We start from the raw sequence: 16,434 nt of genomic DNA, 5'->3' as shown, positions 1-16,434 counted from the left end.
GGTGACAGACGGTCACACCTGGGGACAGGGCCCACACCTGCTTTGGTGGCAGCACTCACCGGGGGCGGGGCCGTCGGCCTTGGCAGGGGCGGGGCCAGGCAGGGCGGGCCCGGGGGGCGGGGCCGAGGCTCCTTTCAGGTAGGCGGGGCTGTAGAGGGCGGGGCCAGGCCCGGGGAAGGGCTCCTCTGATTGGTAGAAGCCGCTGAAGTCAGCGCTGGGCTCCTCCCCCCCGGCCCAGGGGGCGTCACCGCCGGGGGCTGCCTGGGGGGGGGTGGGAGAATTCCAGATTTAAAAAAGTTTAAACCTTTTGAACACAGAAATACAGACTTACAAGAAAATAAAACCCTTCCAAACAAAATTATGTTATATAATAAACATATATGTACTTACATATGCAAAAATAAACGTATTTATGTAATTAAAATTTAAATTATTTGAGCTTAATTTGAAGTCTTTTAATATACATAACTCAATTTAAATAATTCAAAACTCTATACGTAACACAAAAAGATTAATTATTAAGTCAAAAACAAAAATAATTTGTTACTTGTCAACAGGATATTCTAAAAGACTTTGTAAAAAACATCAATTAACTATTTTGTAACAAATCAATACAAACTATAAAGTTTGCAGTTTTAAAAATCATAACATAGATTAAAAACAGCAAGCATTTGAGACTAAACACACAAAATACTATTTGAAACACTTTAACAGAAACAGAAAAAACCACTAATGAGCTTTTTTAAAAAGGGTGGGCGGGCACAGCTCTGGCCACACCCCCTCAATGTGAAACCACGCCCACAGCAAGCAAGCCACACCTCCTTCCCCTCGGGCCCCGCCCCTCAGGTTTAAACCACGCCCCAGGCCACACCCCACAGCCTCACCCACCTGTGACAGTGCCCACCCATACAGGTGTGCCCTCACCTGTGACAGTGCCCACCCATACAGGTGTGCCCTCACCTGTGACAGTGCCCACCCATACAGGTGTGCCCTCACCTGTGACAGTGCCCACCCATACAGGTGTGCCCTCACCTGTGACAGTGCCCACCCATACAGGTGTGCCCTCACCTGTGACAGTGCCCACCCATACAGGTGTGCCCTCACCTGTGACAGTGCCCACCCATACAGGTGTGCCCTCACCTGTGACAGTGCCCACCCATACAGGTGTGCCCTCACCTGTGACAGTGCCCACCCATACAGGTGTGCCCTCACCTGTGACAGTGCCCACCCATACAGGTGTGCCCTCACCTGTGACAGTGCCCACCCATACAGGTGTGCCCTCACCTGTGACAGTGCCCACCCATACAGGTGTGCCCTCACCTGTGACAGTGCCCACCCATACAGGTGTGCCCTCACCTGTGACAGTGCCCACCCATACAGGTGTGCCCTCACCTGTGACAGTGCCCACCCATACAGGTGTGCCCTCACCTGTGACAGTGCCCACCCATACAGGTGTGCCCTCACCTGTGACAGTGCCCACCCATACAGGTGTGCCCTCACCTGTGACAGTGCCCACCCATACAGGTGTGCCCTCACCTGTGACAGTGCCCACCCATACAGGTGTGCCCTCACCTGTGACAGTGCCCACCCATACAGGTGTGCCCTCACCTGTGACAGTGCCCTCACCTGTGACAGTGCCCTCACCTGCCCAGCTGTGCCCTCACCTGCCCAGGTGTGCCCTCACCTGTGACAGTGTCCTCACCTATGACAGTGTCCTCACCTGTGACATTGCCCTCACCTGTGACAGAGCCCACTGGGCCGCAGCGATGGCCGTGGAGGCGACGGAGGCGGCGCTGGCGCGGGGGGGCCCCTCCCCAGGCCCCGCCCCCTGCACGTCCCTGGGGGTGGAGCTTCGTGTCAGGGGCGGGGCCTGAGGCCTGGGAGGGGCTGGGTGGGCAGGGCCAAAGGGCAGTGGGGGTGGGGCCCGTTTGATAATGGGGCGTGATGTTTTGGTGGGGTGTGGCATGTGTGGGGCGGGGCTCATGGGGTGGAGCTTAAGGAATTGGGTGGGGCTTAAAGTGATCAGAAAGTCACAGGTACTGGGCTGTGGGTGGGGCTCGCGCTGTGGGCGGGGCCTGTGCCAGGTGTGCGACTGTGCCAGGTCAAGGGTGGGGCCAAGGGCCGGGGTCTCTGCCAGGTGTATGAAAATGCCAGGAGGGGTGCAGCGCCCATTCCAGGCACAGTGCCACGCCCAGGTGTGCTGCCACGCCTGGGTGTGGTGCCACACCCTGGCACGATGCCACGCCCAGGTGTGGTGCCACGCCCAGGTGTGATGCCACGCCCAGGCATGCTGCCACACCCAGGTGTGGCGCCATGCCCAGGTGTGCTGCCATGCCCAGGTGTGGTGCCACGCCCAGGTGTGCTGCCACGCCTGGGTGTGGTGCCACACCCTGGCACGATGCCACGCCCAGGTGTGGTGCCACGCCCAGGTGTGGTGTCACGCCCAGGTGTGATGCCACGCCCAGGCATGCTGCCACACCCAGGTGTGGCGCCATGCCCAGGTGTGGTGCCACGCCCAGGTGTGCTGCCACGCCCAGGCACAGTGCCACGCCCAGGTGTGGTGCCATGCCCAGGTGTGCTGCCACGCCCAGGCACAGTGCCACGCCCAGGTGTGATACCACGCCCAGGTGTGGTGCCACGCCCAGGTGTGATGCCACGCCCAGGTGTGGCGCCATGCCCAGGTGTGGCGCCATGCCCAGGTGTGGTGCCACGCCCAGGTGTGATGCCACGCCCAGGTGGGGTGCCACGCCTCCTCACCTCTTGGAGCCCTTGGCGAACTCCACGTTGATGCTCTTGCCGTCGATGTGCAGGGGCGGGTGCAGCGCCTGCAGCATCTGCAGCAGCTGTGCAGCTTCCTGCAGGGCAGGGCAGGGGCATGGGCAGGGGGCACAGGGACAGGGGGCACCGGGTCCAGGTCGTGCCACCCCCCTTGGTCCTTCCCAGTCCTTCCCAGTGCCCCCACCATGATGGTGGCCAGCCCTCCCAGTGGCTCCCAGTGTCCCACTACGATGGTGACTGCACTCACCCTTCTCTCCCAGTCTCTCCCAGTACCCCCAGTCCCTCCCAGTGCCCACCACTATGGTGACCCCAACCCCCCCAATCCCTCTATGTTCCCTTCGATCTCTCCCAGTCCCTTCCAGTGCCCCCCAGTCCCTCCCAGTGCCCACCACAATGATAACCCCCCCACAATCCCTCTACGATCCCTGTGTGTTCCCTCCCAGTCCTTCCAGTCCCTCCCAGTCTCTCCCAATCCCCCCAGTCCCTCCCAGTGCCACACCACAACCCCCAGTCCCCCCAGTCCCTCCCAGTCCCTCCCAGTCCCCCCCAGTCTCCCCAGTACCACGATGGTGCTGAGCTGCACGAAGGCGAAGCCGCGGTTCAGCTGCGTTTGCCGATCTTTGATCACGCGCACGTTGGCGGCCGAGAGCGCCGCGAAGGGAGCGAGCGCGGCCAGGATGGACTCCAGGCTGCTCTGGGGGTGCAGGTTCCGCAGGATGATGGCTGGGGGGACAGCGGGGACACCTGGGCACACCTGGGGACACACCTGGGTGCACCTAGGCACACCTAGGGGCACCTGAGCTCACCTGAGCACATCTGGGCGCACCTGGGGACACACCTGGGTGCACCTAGGCACAACTAGGGGCACCTGATCACACCTGAGCACACCTGGGCGCACCTGGGAGTATCTGGGGACACACCTGGGGACACCTGGGCACACCTGGGCGCACCTGGGGACACACCTGGGTGCACCTAGGCACACCTAGGGGCACCTGAGCTCACCTGAGCACATCTGGGCGCACCTGGGGACACACCTGGGTGCACCTAGGCACAACTAGGGGCACCTGATCACACCTGAGCACACCTGGGCGCACCTGGGAGCATCTGGGGACGCACCTGGGGACACCTGGGCACACCTGGGGACACACCTGGGCGCACCTGGGAGCATCTGGGGACGCACCTGGGGACACCTGGGCACACCTGGGGACACACCTGGGCGCACCTGGGAGCATCTGGGGACGCACCTGGGGACACCTGGGCACACCTGGGGACACACCTGGGCGCACCTGGGAGCATCTGGGGACGCACCTGGGGACACCTGGGCACACCTGGGGACACACCTGGGCGCACCTGGGAGCATCTGGGGACGCACCTGGGGACACCTGGGCACACCTGGGTGCACCGGCACCTGGTCAAGGGAGTGAGCACGGCCAGGATGGACTCCAGGCTGCTCTGGGAGTGCAGGTTCTGCAGGATGATGGCTGGGGGGGACAGTGGGGACGCCTGGGCACACCTGGGTGCACCTGGGAGTACACCTGGGGATACCTGAGCACACCTGAAGATACCTAGAGATACCTCAGGACAGGGGCATACCTGGGGGCATACCTGGGGGCACCTGGAGATACCTCAGGATACCTGGGGATACACCTGGGCACACTTGGGGATACCTGGGGATACCTCAGGATACCTGGGGGCACACCTGGGAACAGCTGGGAATACCTGGGACACACCTGGGGGCACCTGGGGATACCTGGGGACCACCTGAATCTCTCCAGTTGTCCCACTTGATCCCCTTCAGCCCCCCACCACAAAGACCCCAGATCCCCCAAACCCCCCAGGACCCTCAAATCCATCCCAAAATGCCCTAAAAAAAAAAAAAAAATCCAAAAAATCCCAAAATCCACCCCAAAATTAAAAAAAAAAAAAAACCAACCAAAATCCAAAAAAAGTCCCCCCAAAAATGCCCAAATTCACCCCCAAACCCCCAAAGCCACACTCACTGTCGTTGGCGTTGTCAGCTCCGGGCTCGGTGCCCCCCTGGGACCCCCCGGGGGGACCCCCGAGGGTGGGGCCGTAGGGTTGGGGGAGGGGCAGGAGCCCCCCTCCCCCCCCCGGCACCAGCTCCGGACGGGGACCCCCTGGACCCCTCTGCTCGGCCTCTGCACCCCAAAAAAACCCCAAAATCAGAGATTGAAACCCCCAAAAAAGCCCCAAAATCAGAAACTGAACCTCAAAAAACCCAAAAAGCCCCCCAAAATCAGGGTCTGAACAAAAAAAAAAACCACAAAATCAGGGACTGAACCCCCCAAAAACCACCAAAGTACCCCAAAAAACCCCCAAATCAGGGATGGAACCACCAAGAAAACCCAAATAAACCCAAAATCAGGGATTGAACCTCCTCTCCCAAAACCCCAAACCAGGGACTGAACCCCAAAAAAACCCCCAAAATCAGTGAAGGAACCCCAAAAATGCTGAAATCAGTGATCGAACCCCAAAACCGGCAATTCCCCCACAAATCCAGGGGGTTCCATACATGTTGAGAGGCACCCCAATAATTTTGGGGAGTCTTGGGGCAGTTTAGGGCTTTTAGGAGGGTGTTCTCCAAAGTTTTGGGGTGAAATCCAAGGATTTGGGGTCACTCACCGGCTTTGGGGACGCCACACTTGAAACATTTCTCACGGCGCTTGAAGTTCTGCACCCCGCACTGGGAACCCCAAAAATGCCACAGCCCAAAAATGTCACAGCCCAAAACCACTGCACCCCAAAACCACTGCACCCCAAAAATGTCATATCCCAAAAATGTCACAGCCCAAAACCACAGTACCCCAAAACCACTGCACCCCAAAAATGCCACAGCCCAAAAATGTCACAGCCCAAAACTGCTGCACCCCAAAACTGCCCCAGACTCTCCCCAAACCACAGCACCCCAAAAATCATTGCACCCCAAAATTGTCCCACCCCAAAACCACTCTGGACCCCCAAACCCACCCTCAGAGCACCCCAAAAATGCAGCACCCCAAAAATGCAGCACCCCAAGAATGCAGCACTCCAAATCCTCTGAAGTCCCACTGGACCCCTCCAAAACCCCCAAAATCCCTTCAGGACCCCCCAAATTCTCCCCAGTGACCTCCCAGTGCCCTTCAATGCATTCCCAGTGTCCCTCAGTGTCCCCCAGTGCCATCCCACTGTCCCCCAGTGCCATCCCAGTGCTCCCCAATGCCCTCACAGTGCCCTGCAATGCACTCCCAGTGTCCCCCAGTGTCCCCCAGTATCCCTCAGTGCCTCCCAGTACCCCCCAGTGTCCCAATGCCCTCCCAGTGCCACCCCAGTGTCCTCCCAGTGCCCTCCAGTGTCCCAATGCCCTCCCAGTGCCACCCCAGCGTCCCCCAGTGCCATCCCACTGTCCCCCAGTGCCATCCCAGTGCTCCCCAATGCCCTCACAGTGCCCTGCAATGCACTCCCAGTGTCCCCCAGTGTCCCCCAGTATCCCTCAGTGCCTCCCAGTACCCCCCAGTGTCCCAATGCCCTCCCAGTGCCACCCCAGTGCCCTCCCAGTGCTCCCCAATGCCCTCACAGTGCCCTGCAATGCACTCCCAGTACCCCCCAGTGTCCCCCCAGTGCCCCCCAGTGTCCCCCCAGTGCCCCCCAGTGTCCCCCCAGTGCCCCCCAGTGTCCCCCCAGTGCCCCCCAGTGTCCCCCCAGTGCCCCCCAGTGTCCCCCCAGTGCCCCCCAGTGTCCCCCCAGTGCCCCCCAGTGTCCCCCCAGTGCCCCCCAGTGTCCCCCCAGTGCCCCTACCTTGGCACAGAGCCAGTCCTCGTTGATTTTGGGTTTGGGGTCGCTGTAGTGCAGGGACACGCGGTGCCCCAGCAGGGTCAGCCCGGCCTGGGGGGCACAGGGGGGTCAGGGAGGGCACAGGGACACGCCGTGCCCCAGCCTGGCCCAGGGGGGCACAGGGGGGCACCAGGGCTGGAATTGGGGGGCACCAAGGTTGGAGGTGGGGACACCAGAGCTTGTCCTGAGGAGCACCAGGGCTGGAATTTGGGGACACCTGGGGGGCACCTGGACATGAATCTGGGGGGCACCTGGGGGGCACCTGGACATGAATCTGGGAGGCACCTGGGGGGCACCAGGATAGGAATCTGGGGGGTACTTGGAGGGCACCAGGACATGAATCTGGGGGGCACCTGGGGGGCACCAGGAGATGAATCTGGGGGGCGCCTGGGGGGCACCAGGACAGGAATCTCAGGGGCATCTGGGGGGCACCAGGACACAAATCTGGCAGAGCACCAGGGGGGCACCTGGGGGGCACCAGGACATGAATCTGGGGGAACACCAGGGCTGGAATTTGGGGACACCAGGACTCGTTTTGAGGGGCACCAGGGGGGCACAAGGGGAACGCAAACCCATAAATCTGTGGGGTGCCAAGCCGGGCACCAGGACATGAAATGGGGGCACCATAGCTGGAACTGGGGGGCACCAGGAGGTGAACTGCAGGGGCACCAGGGGGGTCACCATAGCTGGAACTGGGGGGCACCAGGAGGTGAACTGCAGGGGCACCAGGGGGGTCACCATAGCTGGAACTGGGGGGCACCAGGACACGAACAGGGGGGGCACCAGGGGGGTCACCAGGACATGAACGGGGGGCCACCAGGGGGGTCACCATAGCTGGAACTGGGGGGCACCAGGACACGAACAGGGGGGGCACCAGGGGAGTCACCATGGCTGGAACTGGGGGGCACCAGGACACGAACAGGGGGGGCACCAGGGGGGTCACCATGGCTGGAACTGGGGGGCACCAGGGCTGGAACTGGGGGGCACCAGAAGCACACCAGGGTAGGAACTGGGGGGCACAAGGACACAAACTGGGGGGCACCAGGGTTTGAATGAGGGGGCACCAGGACCGGAACCAGGGTATGAACGGGGGGGCACCAGGACACAAAATCAGGGGGCACCAGGATGGCACCAGGACTGGAGTTTGGGGGCACCAGGGCTGGAATTCGGGGGGGCACCAGGAGCCGTTCTGGGGGGCACCAGGACGTGAACCGGGGCACCAGAGCTTGTCCCAGATGGCACCGGCAGCTCGGACTGGGAACACTGGGACAGGCAGCAGGTCACTGTGCCCATCCCCCACTGTGGGGGGACACGGCCACCAGTACAGACCAGTACAAACCACTAGAAACTGGTATGGACCAGCACAGACCAGTATGGACCAGTACAGACCAGTACAGACCGCTATGGACCAGTGCAGACCAGTACAGACCAGTATGGACCAGAGCAGACCAGTACAGACCAGTACAGACCGGTATGGACCAGTACACACCAGTACAGACCAGTATGGACCAGAGCAGACCAGTACAGACCAGTACAGACCGGTATGGACCAGTACACACCAGTACAGACCGGTATGGACCGGGCTGGGCTCAGCACCCCTGGGTGCGCCTGGGGAGGGGGCTGGGGAGGGGGCTGGCACCCCTGGGTGCTCCTGGGGAGGGGGCTGGGGAGGGGGCTGGCACCCCTGGGTGCCCCTGGGGACAGGACTGGCACCCCTGGGTGCCCCCTGAGCTGGGTTCAGCACCCCTGGGTGCTCCTTGGGGAGGGTCTGGCACCTCTGGGTGCCCCCCGAGTCTGGCACAGCACCCCTGGGTGCTCCTGAAGAGGGGACAAGCACCGCCGGGTGCTCCTGAGAAATGGACAAGCACCCCTGGGTGCTCCTAAGGGGACAAAGAACATCTCTGAGTACTCCCTAAGGATGAGAATGGCACCCCTGGGTGCCCCTAAAAATGAGATCAACAGCCCTGGGTGCCCCCTGAGTCTGGTGCAGCACCCCTGGGTGCTCCTGAGAAGAGGACAAGCACCCCTGGGTGCCCCTAAAGAGGAAACTGACACCCCTGGGTGCCCCTAGAGAAGGGATCAGCACCCCTGGGTGCTCCTGAGGAAGGGACTGACACCTCTGGGTGCCCCTAGAGACAGCACTGGCACCCCTGGGTGCCCCTGTGGAGTGGACCAGCACCCCTGGGTGCCACTAAGAATGGGACCAGCACCCCTGGGTGCCCCCCAAGTCTCGTGCAGCACCCCTGGATGTCCCTAGAGATGAGACTGGCACCCCTGGGTGCCCCTAGGGAGGGGACAGGCAGTCCTGGGTGTTCCTAAAGACAGGATGGGCACCCCTGGGTGCTCCCTAAAGAGAAACCTGGCACCCCTGGGTGCCCCTGGGGAAATGAGGAGCACCCCTGGGTGCTCCTGGGGAGGGGAGAGACACCCCTAGGTGCCCTGGAGAATGGTACCAGCACCCCTGGGCACCCCTGGCAATGGGATCAGTGGCCCTGGTGCCCTTCCAGCCCGGTGCAGCACCCCTGGGTGCCCCAAAAGATGGGACCAGCACCCCTGGGTGCCCCCTAAGCCTGACACAAACATCCCTGTGTGCCCCAGTGGAGGGCACAGGCACCCCTGGGTGCCCCTTGGTAGGGATTGGCACCTCTGGGGGGCCCTAAGGGTGGCATCAGCACCCCTGGGTGTTTTCAGGAAGAGAACAGACACCCCAGCTGTCTCTAAGGAACGCAACCAGCACCCCTGGGTGCTCCTAGAGATGGCATTGGCACCCCTGGGTGCCCCTAAGGAGGGGACAGGCACCCCTGGGTGCCCCTAGAGATGATGTTGGCACCCCTGGGTGCCCCTTGGAAGAGGACCAGCACCCCTGGGTGCTCCTAGAGAGGGAACTGACACCCCTGGGTGCCCCTGGGGATGGGACCAGCACCCCTGGGTGCTCCGGAGAAGGAGACAGGCACCCCTGGGTGCCCCTAAAAAGAAGACCAGCACCCCTGGGTGCCCCTAGGAATGGGATCAGCACCCCTGGAACCCTTTGAGGTCAGTACAGCACCCCTGGGTGCCCCCTAAACCTGCCAGAAGCACCCCTGGGTGCTTCTAAAGATGACACTGGCACCCCTGGGTGCCCCTAAAGATGGAACCAGAACCTGTGAGAGCTCATGGGAATGGACAGACACCCCTAGGGAGGGGACAGGCACCCCTGGGTGCCCCCTAAGTCTGGCAAAAGCACCCCTGGGTGCTCCTGAGAAAGGGACAAGCACCCCTGGGTGCACCTAAAGAGGGGACAGACACCCCTAGGGAGGGGACAGGCACCCCTGGGTGCCCCCTAAGTCTGGCAAAAGCACCCCTGGGTGCTCCTGAGAAAGGGACAAGCACCCCTGGGTGCACCTAAAGAGGGGACAGACACCCCTAGGGAGGAGACAGACACCCCTGGGTGCCCCTAGGGAGGGGACAGACACCCCTGGGTGTCCCTAAGGAGGAGGCAGACACCCCTGGGTGTCCCTAAGGAGGGGATGAACACCCCTGGGTGCCCCTAGGGAGGAGACAGACACCCCTGGGTGCCCCTAGGGACGGGACAGGCACCCCTGGGTGTCCCCTAAGGATGGAACCAGCTCCTCTGGGTGTCCCTAAGGAGGGGACAGACACCCCTGGGTGCCCCTAAGGAACAGGACCACCACCCCCCCACCCAGGTGCCCCCTGGTATGGGCAGGGCAGGGACCCTCCCCCCTCCAAGGGACCTGGATGTCAGGGTGCCCCCCACCCTAAAGAGAGCCCAGGTGTGATGGATGGGGAGCCCAGGTGAGCAGGGGAGGGGCTCAGGTGTGCAGGGGAGGGGCTCAGGTGAGCAGGAGGGGCCCAGGTGAGCAGGGGAGGGGCTCAGGTGAGGGGCCCAGGTGAGCAGGGGAGGGGCTCAGGTGAGCAGGGGAGGGGCTCAGGTGAGGAGCTCAGGTGAGCAGGAGGGGCCCAGGTGAGCAGGAAGGACCCAGGTGAGCAGGAGGGGCCCAGGTGAGCAGGAGGGGCCCAGGTGAGCAGGAAGAGCTCAGGTGAGCAGGAGGGGCTCAGGTGTGCAGGGGAAGCACCCAGGTGAGCAGGGGAGGGGCCCAGGTGAGCAGGAGGGGCCCAGGTGAGCACGGGAGAGGCTCACGTGAGCAGGGGAAGCACCCAGGTGTGCAGGGGAGGGGTTTAGGTGAGCAGGAGGGGCCCAGGTAGGACTCACCTGAGGACTTGTTGCGCATCAGCCGCACCTCACGGGGCTGCACCCCCTGCGCCTGCAGCTGTGCCCGGATCTGCGGGGACACGGGGACATGGGGACACAGTGACAGCACCCACGGGGACAGCACCCACAGGGACATGGGGACACGGTGACACGGCACCTAGGACAGGGGGACAGCACCCACAGGGACATGGGGACACGGTGACACGGCACCTAGGACAGCGGGACAGCACCCACGGGGACATGGGGACAGCACCCACAGGGACTCGGGGACATGGGGACACAGTGACACAGCACCCAGGACAGGGGACAGCACCCACAGGGACTCGGGGACATGGGGACACAGTGACACAGCACCCAGGACAGGGGACAGCACCCACAGGGACTCGGGGACAGCACCCACAGGGACTCGGGGACATGGGGACACAGTGACACAGCACCCAGGACAGGGGACAGCACCCACGGGGACACGTCACCTGGGACACGTGATATCACCCACAGGGACACACGTACCACCCCAGGCAGGGGACGTGGCCACCCCCTAAGGGAGTGGCGCCATCATGGCAGGGGGCGGAGCCACAGCAAAGAGGGGTGGGGCCATCCCAGCGAAGGGGCGGGGCCATCCCAGAAGAGAGATGAGCTCTTTGAGCAGGGGGCGGGGCCACGATGAAGAGGGGCGGGGCCATCCCAGAACGGAGTGGGGTCATCAGTGCAAGGGGCAGGGCCTGGTGAAGAGGGGCGTGGCCACCCGGGAGGGGGCGTGGCCATGCAGGGAGGGGGCGGGGCTCACGTCGTTCTCGGTGGCCGCCTGGGGCAGCATGCGCAGCATGACGATGGTGCTGGCCCGCGGCTCCTCCTCGGCGCCCTCCCGGTAATCCTGGTCCCGGTAATCGCCGTCAGCGCCGAACGGCAGCGCCGGGGGGTCCCGGGGGGGCTCCCGGGGGGGCTCCCGCTTCCGGGGGGGCTCCGTGTTCTCGTAGGATGCCTGGAACGGGGCAGGGAGGGGTCATGTTAGAGCCCCAGGCACTGGGAATTTTAAATGCTCTGCACTAAGAAATACTAACCCCACAAAAAATACTGCATTTAAACTGAAATCATAAAGAAAACCACCAAAATAAACTAAAAAACTAAGGTCATAAGTATATAATTGATATAAAAACACATAACGTCCTACGAAAAAAACCTTACAGTTTCAAGTTCTATAACACAGTAACACACACATAAAAACATTTTAACATACAAACTAATCCTTGTCTCTCACTTCCTTCACCACAAATTTAAGTAATATTTTAAAGTTAGGTAAAAAAGCCTGTATTACAAACCACAATTACTTAGTTATTAAATTAGAACTAAGAAACAATTCAAGTATAGCTTCTTAAATAAATAGACTATCCTTAAAGAACCACAAAAATTATTTTGATTATACTTATCAAAACTATTTTTATACATTTATATATTTATGTACTGCGTATTTTTAAATGCATTGCAGAATATATCTGTACATATTTTATACATTTATATATTTACATACTTAATACACTTACGTAGCACTTACTAGTTTATTGTTACTACCTAAAATTAATTATTTCATTGCACTTTTAGTCTATTTCACTAAAACAGCGTGAAACTCACAACTTACAGAACCACAACATAAATAAAAACTAACAGACACCTAACTCTAAAGAAAAAACACAATCTCACACGTTTAACTCTGACAAAATACAAAACAAAACCCCCCAGGCTCCCGGCAGCCGCCTGAGCCCCCTCCCCCGCAGCCAGCACCCACCTGAGGAGGGGTCCCGGCAGCGGGGGGCCCCTCGGGGGGTCCCCCGTAGCCGCGGTAGTCCATGTCGCGATAGTCATGGTCACGCTGGGCGCGGGAGCCGTCCTCGGAGGGGGGCGGGGCGCCCCCGTAACGCCCCGTGCGGTCCCCACGGCCACCCCTGGGAGAGGGGCAGCTGGGCCAGGGGGGCCAAACAGGGACCCCAAATATGGACCCCAATATGGACCCGAAATATGGACCCCAATATGGACCCCAAATATGGACACAAATATGGACCCCAAATCCGCATAAGAAATCTGAACCCCAAATCCTGGAGTCCAAATCTGAACCCCAAATACTGGACCCCAAATCCTGGATCCCAAATATGGACCTCTAATATGGATCCCAAATATGGACCTCAAATCTGCACAACAAATCTGAACCCCAAATCTGCACCTCAAATCCTGGGCCCCAAATCCTGACCCCAAATCTGCACAACAAATCCTGGGCCCCAAATCTTCACCCTAAATCCTGGACCCCTATTCCTGGACCCCAAATCCTGACCTCAAATCTGCACAACAAATCCTGGACCCCAAATCTTCACCCAAATCCTGGACCCCAAATCTTCACCCTAAATCCTGGACCCCTATTCCTGGACCCCAAATCCTGGACCCCTATTCCTGGACCCCAAATCCTGACCTCAAATCTGCAGCTCAAATGTGGACCCCCAAATCTGCAGAACAAATACTGAACCCCTATTCCTGGACCCCAAATTCTGCATCCAAAATCTGCACAACAAATCCTGGGCCCCAAATCCTGACCCCAAATCCTGGACCCCAAATGTGGACCACAAATGGCTCCTTCCACCCCCTGGGGCGCCCAAAGTCCCCTCTGCCCTCAGCAAAGCCCAAATGTCCCCTCACCCCTCCCCGCCATGGCATCCCCAAATGTCCCCTCACCTCCCCAAAATTTTAAATTTCATTTCCTGGGGTCCTCAACAGCTGCCCAGATGTTCCCACCCCCCCCACCAGTCCCGAATTTTGGGGATCCCCAGGTTCCCCCTCACCTGCGCTCATACTCCATGGCGCCAGCACCTGTGAGGGCAAAAACTGGTCAGACTGGGAGGAACTGGGGGTTACTGGGATGGACTGGGGTTCGGTGGGAAGAGAACTCAAGGAATTGGAAAGCACCGGGATGGACTGGGAAGAATAACTGGAAAATTTTATGGAAAAATGGGAAGGCCAAAAGGGGAACAAGGGGGGAGCTGGGATGAACTGGGATGAACTGGGCCCTGTGCAGGGGAGGAGGAGCAGACACCACACGCATGCCCCGCCCCTAATTAGCATACAGCGCCACGCCCCATCATTAACATTCAGCACCCCACCCCCTAATTAGCATGAAGATTCCAGCCCCGGTTCTCGCTCTCACACCCCCTCCCTCACGAACTGCACCGGGAGTTCCGTTCAGCCCCGCCCCTCCCGGTCAGCCCCGCCCATTCCGGTAGGCCACTCCCCTCCCCACAGACCCCTGCCCATCCCGGCCGGGCCCGTTCCGCCCCTCACGGCCGTCCTGACCTTCCCCGGCGCCGCAGCCGCCGCCGCCGCCGCTCCCCGGCCCCAAAATGGCGGCGCCGCTCCCGCTCAGCCGGGCCCGTCCCGCGCGCCCGCCCTCGCCGCGCTCCCATTGGTCGGTGCTCCCGCCAGTCAAACAACTCCGCGTTCTTATTAGTCCATAATGTAGAGGGGGCGGTGCAGCGTTACGGCAGGCTATGATTGGCTGCAGAGCAAAAGTAGGCGAGGTCACAGTGAGGGAGTGGGCAGGACAAAGTAGACACTGCGCTGTGATTGGCTGTGCGGCGCGGAGGCGGGGCGAAACGCAAATCCGAGGTCGCGATTGGTCGGGTGGAGCGGAAGAGGCGAGGCGTGAGCGGCGGGGTAAGATGGCGGCGCTGTGGCGGGCGCTCCGGGCGCTGCGGGCGCTGCCCGCCGGGGCTCGGGGCCGCTCGGCGGGGTCACCCGGGGCCGTGGCGCTGCCGCGGCCGCTCGGGGCCGACGCGCACGACGAGGAGCCGATGTTGGTGGCGCAGAGGAAGGTGAGCGGCCAAGGGCAAAGCGGTGGGGCGGGAGGGGTTTCTGTGGGGCTGGTGGGGGCGTGGCCAAGGGCGGGGCTGGGGGCGGGGCTTGATGTCAAGGACTAAAAAGAGGCGTGGTATATTTTTGAAGAGGCGTGGTTTAAAGGTTGTGGGCGGAGCTTTGGCATCTTGGAGCGCGCTGGGAAGGGGCGGGGCTTTGTGGGGCTGGGCCTAATTTGGGGCGGGGCTTCACCACGCGCTGTGAGGGGGTGGGGCCTGGAAGGGGCGTGGCCTGGTCTGAATTGGGGGGGACTTATTTGGGGACCATGGGTGTGTCTCAGGGAAGGGCGGGGCCAGTAAAAGGCGTGGCCAGTGCTGGGATTTAGGAGGGGACACACCTGGGGTTGGGGCTCAGGTGGCTCCTTTGGCCCTCAGTGCTCCTGAGGGTGGGCTGGGACACACCTGGGGGTCCTGGGGGAGGGGCTGGGACACAGGGCTGGGACACACCTGGGGGTCCTGGGGGAGGGGCTGGGACACACCTGGGGGTCCTGGGGGAGGGGCTGGGGCACAGCTGGGGGTCCCTGGGGCTCACGGGACCCTCCCCCGCACAGAACCCCGACTATCATGGCTTCTCGGCCGACCCCGACGCCGACGTGCTGAACATGCGCGCCGCCTTCCTGGCCGGCATCTCCATCGCCATCGTCCTCGGCTCCGTCTTCGTGCATTACCTGCCCGACTACGGGTCCGTGAGCGGGGGGGTCTCACCTGGGAAACCCCCCACGGTGAAGGGGGGAGGGGGGCAGCCACAAGGGGAGCTCCTGGCAAAGCTATGGAGGGGCTCTCAAGTACATCTTTGGGGTTTATAGGGGTTTTTTTGGGGGGTCTGTGGGTGTTGTAGGGTCTCCTGAGAGTGTTGTAGGAGCTCCCAAGGGAATTCCAACAAGGCCCCTTGTACAGCCTGCGGGGGTTTCTATTATTTCTTTGGGGGTTTTGGGGTCTGTAGGGCCCTTGGCAGCTCTGGGAGCGTCTGTAGGAGCCCATGGGGGACCTGGGAGAGGACTGAGGGGTCTGCAGAGCCCTCTGGGGGAGCTATAGGAGACTGGGGGGGATTAGGGTGGACTCTGGGGGGCTTATGGGGACCTACAGGGACACCTGGGCCATTCAGGAGGAGGGTTTGCACACCTGGGAGGGAGTTTGGGATGTCCCCAAGGTGTGGGGCTCACCTGTCCGTCCCCTTCCCCGCAGGCTGCAGCAGTGGGCGCGGCGCGAGGCCGAGATCCTGGTGCGGGAGCGGGAGCGCCGGGGGCTGCCCCTGCTCACCTCCAACTACTACGACCCCAAGCGCCTCCCCCTGCCCCCCCCGGAGTGACCCTCGGACCCCCGGAGTGACCCCGGACCCCGCTGTTGGTTTGTGAATAAAGCTCTGGGTCCCCCCCCGACTCCTGCGCCTTTTATTTTGGGGGTAGGAAAAAGGAACTACATCTCCCAGCTGCCCTTGCGGCTCCGTGACGTCACCAGGCAGCGACACGCGGAAATGGGTCTCTGGCCCTCGCCGTTTCTCCTCTATACTCAATAGCCTACATCTCCCAGCGGACCTTGCGGCTCTGTGACGTCACCGGGCAGCGACACCACGCGGAAATGGCGCTTTGGTCCTCACGGCCCCTCCCATGTGCCCCTATAGCTCCCCACAGCCCCTCTATGCCCCCCCATGGCCCTCTAGGGCCACTCAAGCCCCACATAACCTGCGGGTGAGCCCCCCTAGGGCTCTGGAGACCCCCGAGGCTC

General features: G+C 61.3%; 2 protein-coding genes across 2 annotated transcripts; one reads left to right on the top strand and one right to left on the bottom strand.

Annotated features, from left to right (window-relative positions):
- Positions 1-59: 59 nt before the first annotated feature.
- LOC121336833 (RNA-binding protein 10-like) lies at positions 60-14,331 on the bottom strand (the record flags this gene model as incomplete). Its single annotated transcript, XM_041406337.1, has 15 exons — positions 14,153-14,331; positions 13,645-13,672; positions 12,603-12,759; positions 11,607-11,801; positions 10,820-10,889; positions 7,461-7,563; positions 7,234-7,358; positions 6,895-6,962; positions 6,574-6,660; positions 5,422-5,482; positions 4,779-4,937; positions 3,341-3,501; positions 2,758-2,855; positions 1,739-1,838; positions 60-261 (listed from the first exon to the last, which is right to left on the bottom strand). Coding segments are annotated over exons 2-15 (1,603 nt in total), but the record flags the coding sequence as incomplete, so codon positions are not given.
- Positions 14,332-14,492: 161 nt separating this feature from the next.
- Positions 14,493-16,088, top strand: NDUFB11 (NADH:ubiquinone oxidoreductase subunit B11). Its single transcript, XM_041406326.1, has 3 exons — positions 14,493-14,670; positions 15,261-15,391; positions 15,895-16,088. Exons 1-3 carry the CDS (start codon positions 14,518-14,520, stop codon positions 16,016-16,018), a joined length of 408 nt encoding a protein of 135 aa, XP_041262260.1. The 5' UTR covers positions 14,493-14,517; the 3' UTR covers positions 16,019-16,088.
- The last annotated feature ends 346 nt before the right edge of the window (positions 16,089-16,434 follow it).

This window comes from Onychostruthus taczanowskii, unplaced genomic scaffold (genome assembly GCF_017590055.1).
Source record: "Onychostruthus taczanowskii isolate IOZ18803 unplaced genomic scaffold, ASM1759005v1 scaffold249, whole genome shotgun sequence".
Classification (NCBI taxonomy): Eukaryota; Metazoa; Chordata; class Aves; order Passeriformes; family Passeridae; genus Onychostruthus; species Onychostruthus taczanowskii.
Note: the sequence above shows the minus strand (reverse complement) of the source record. Positions and strands in the feature narration are given on the sequence as shown.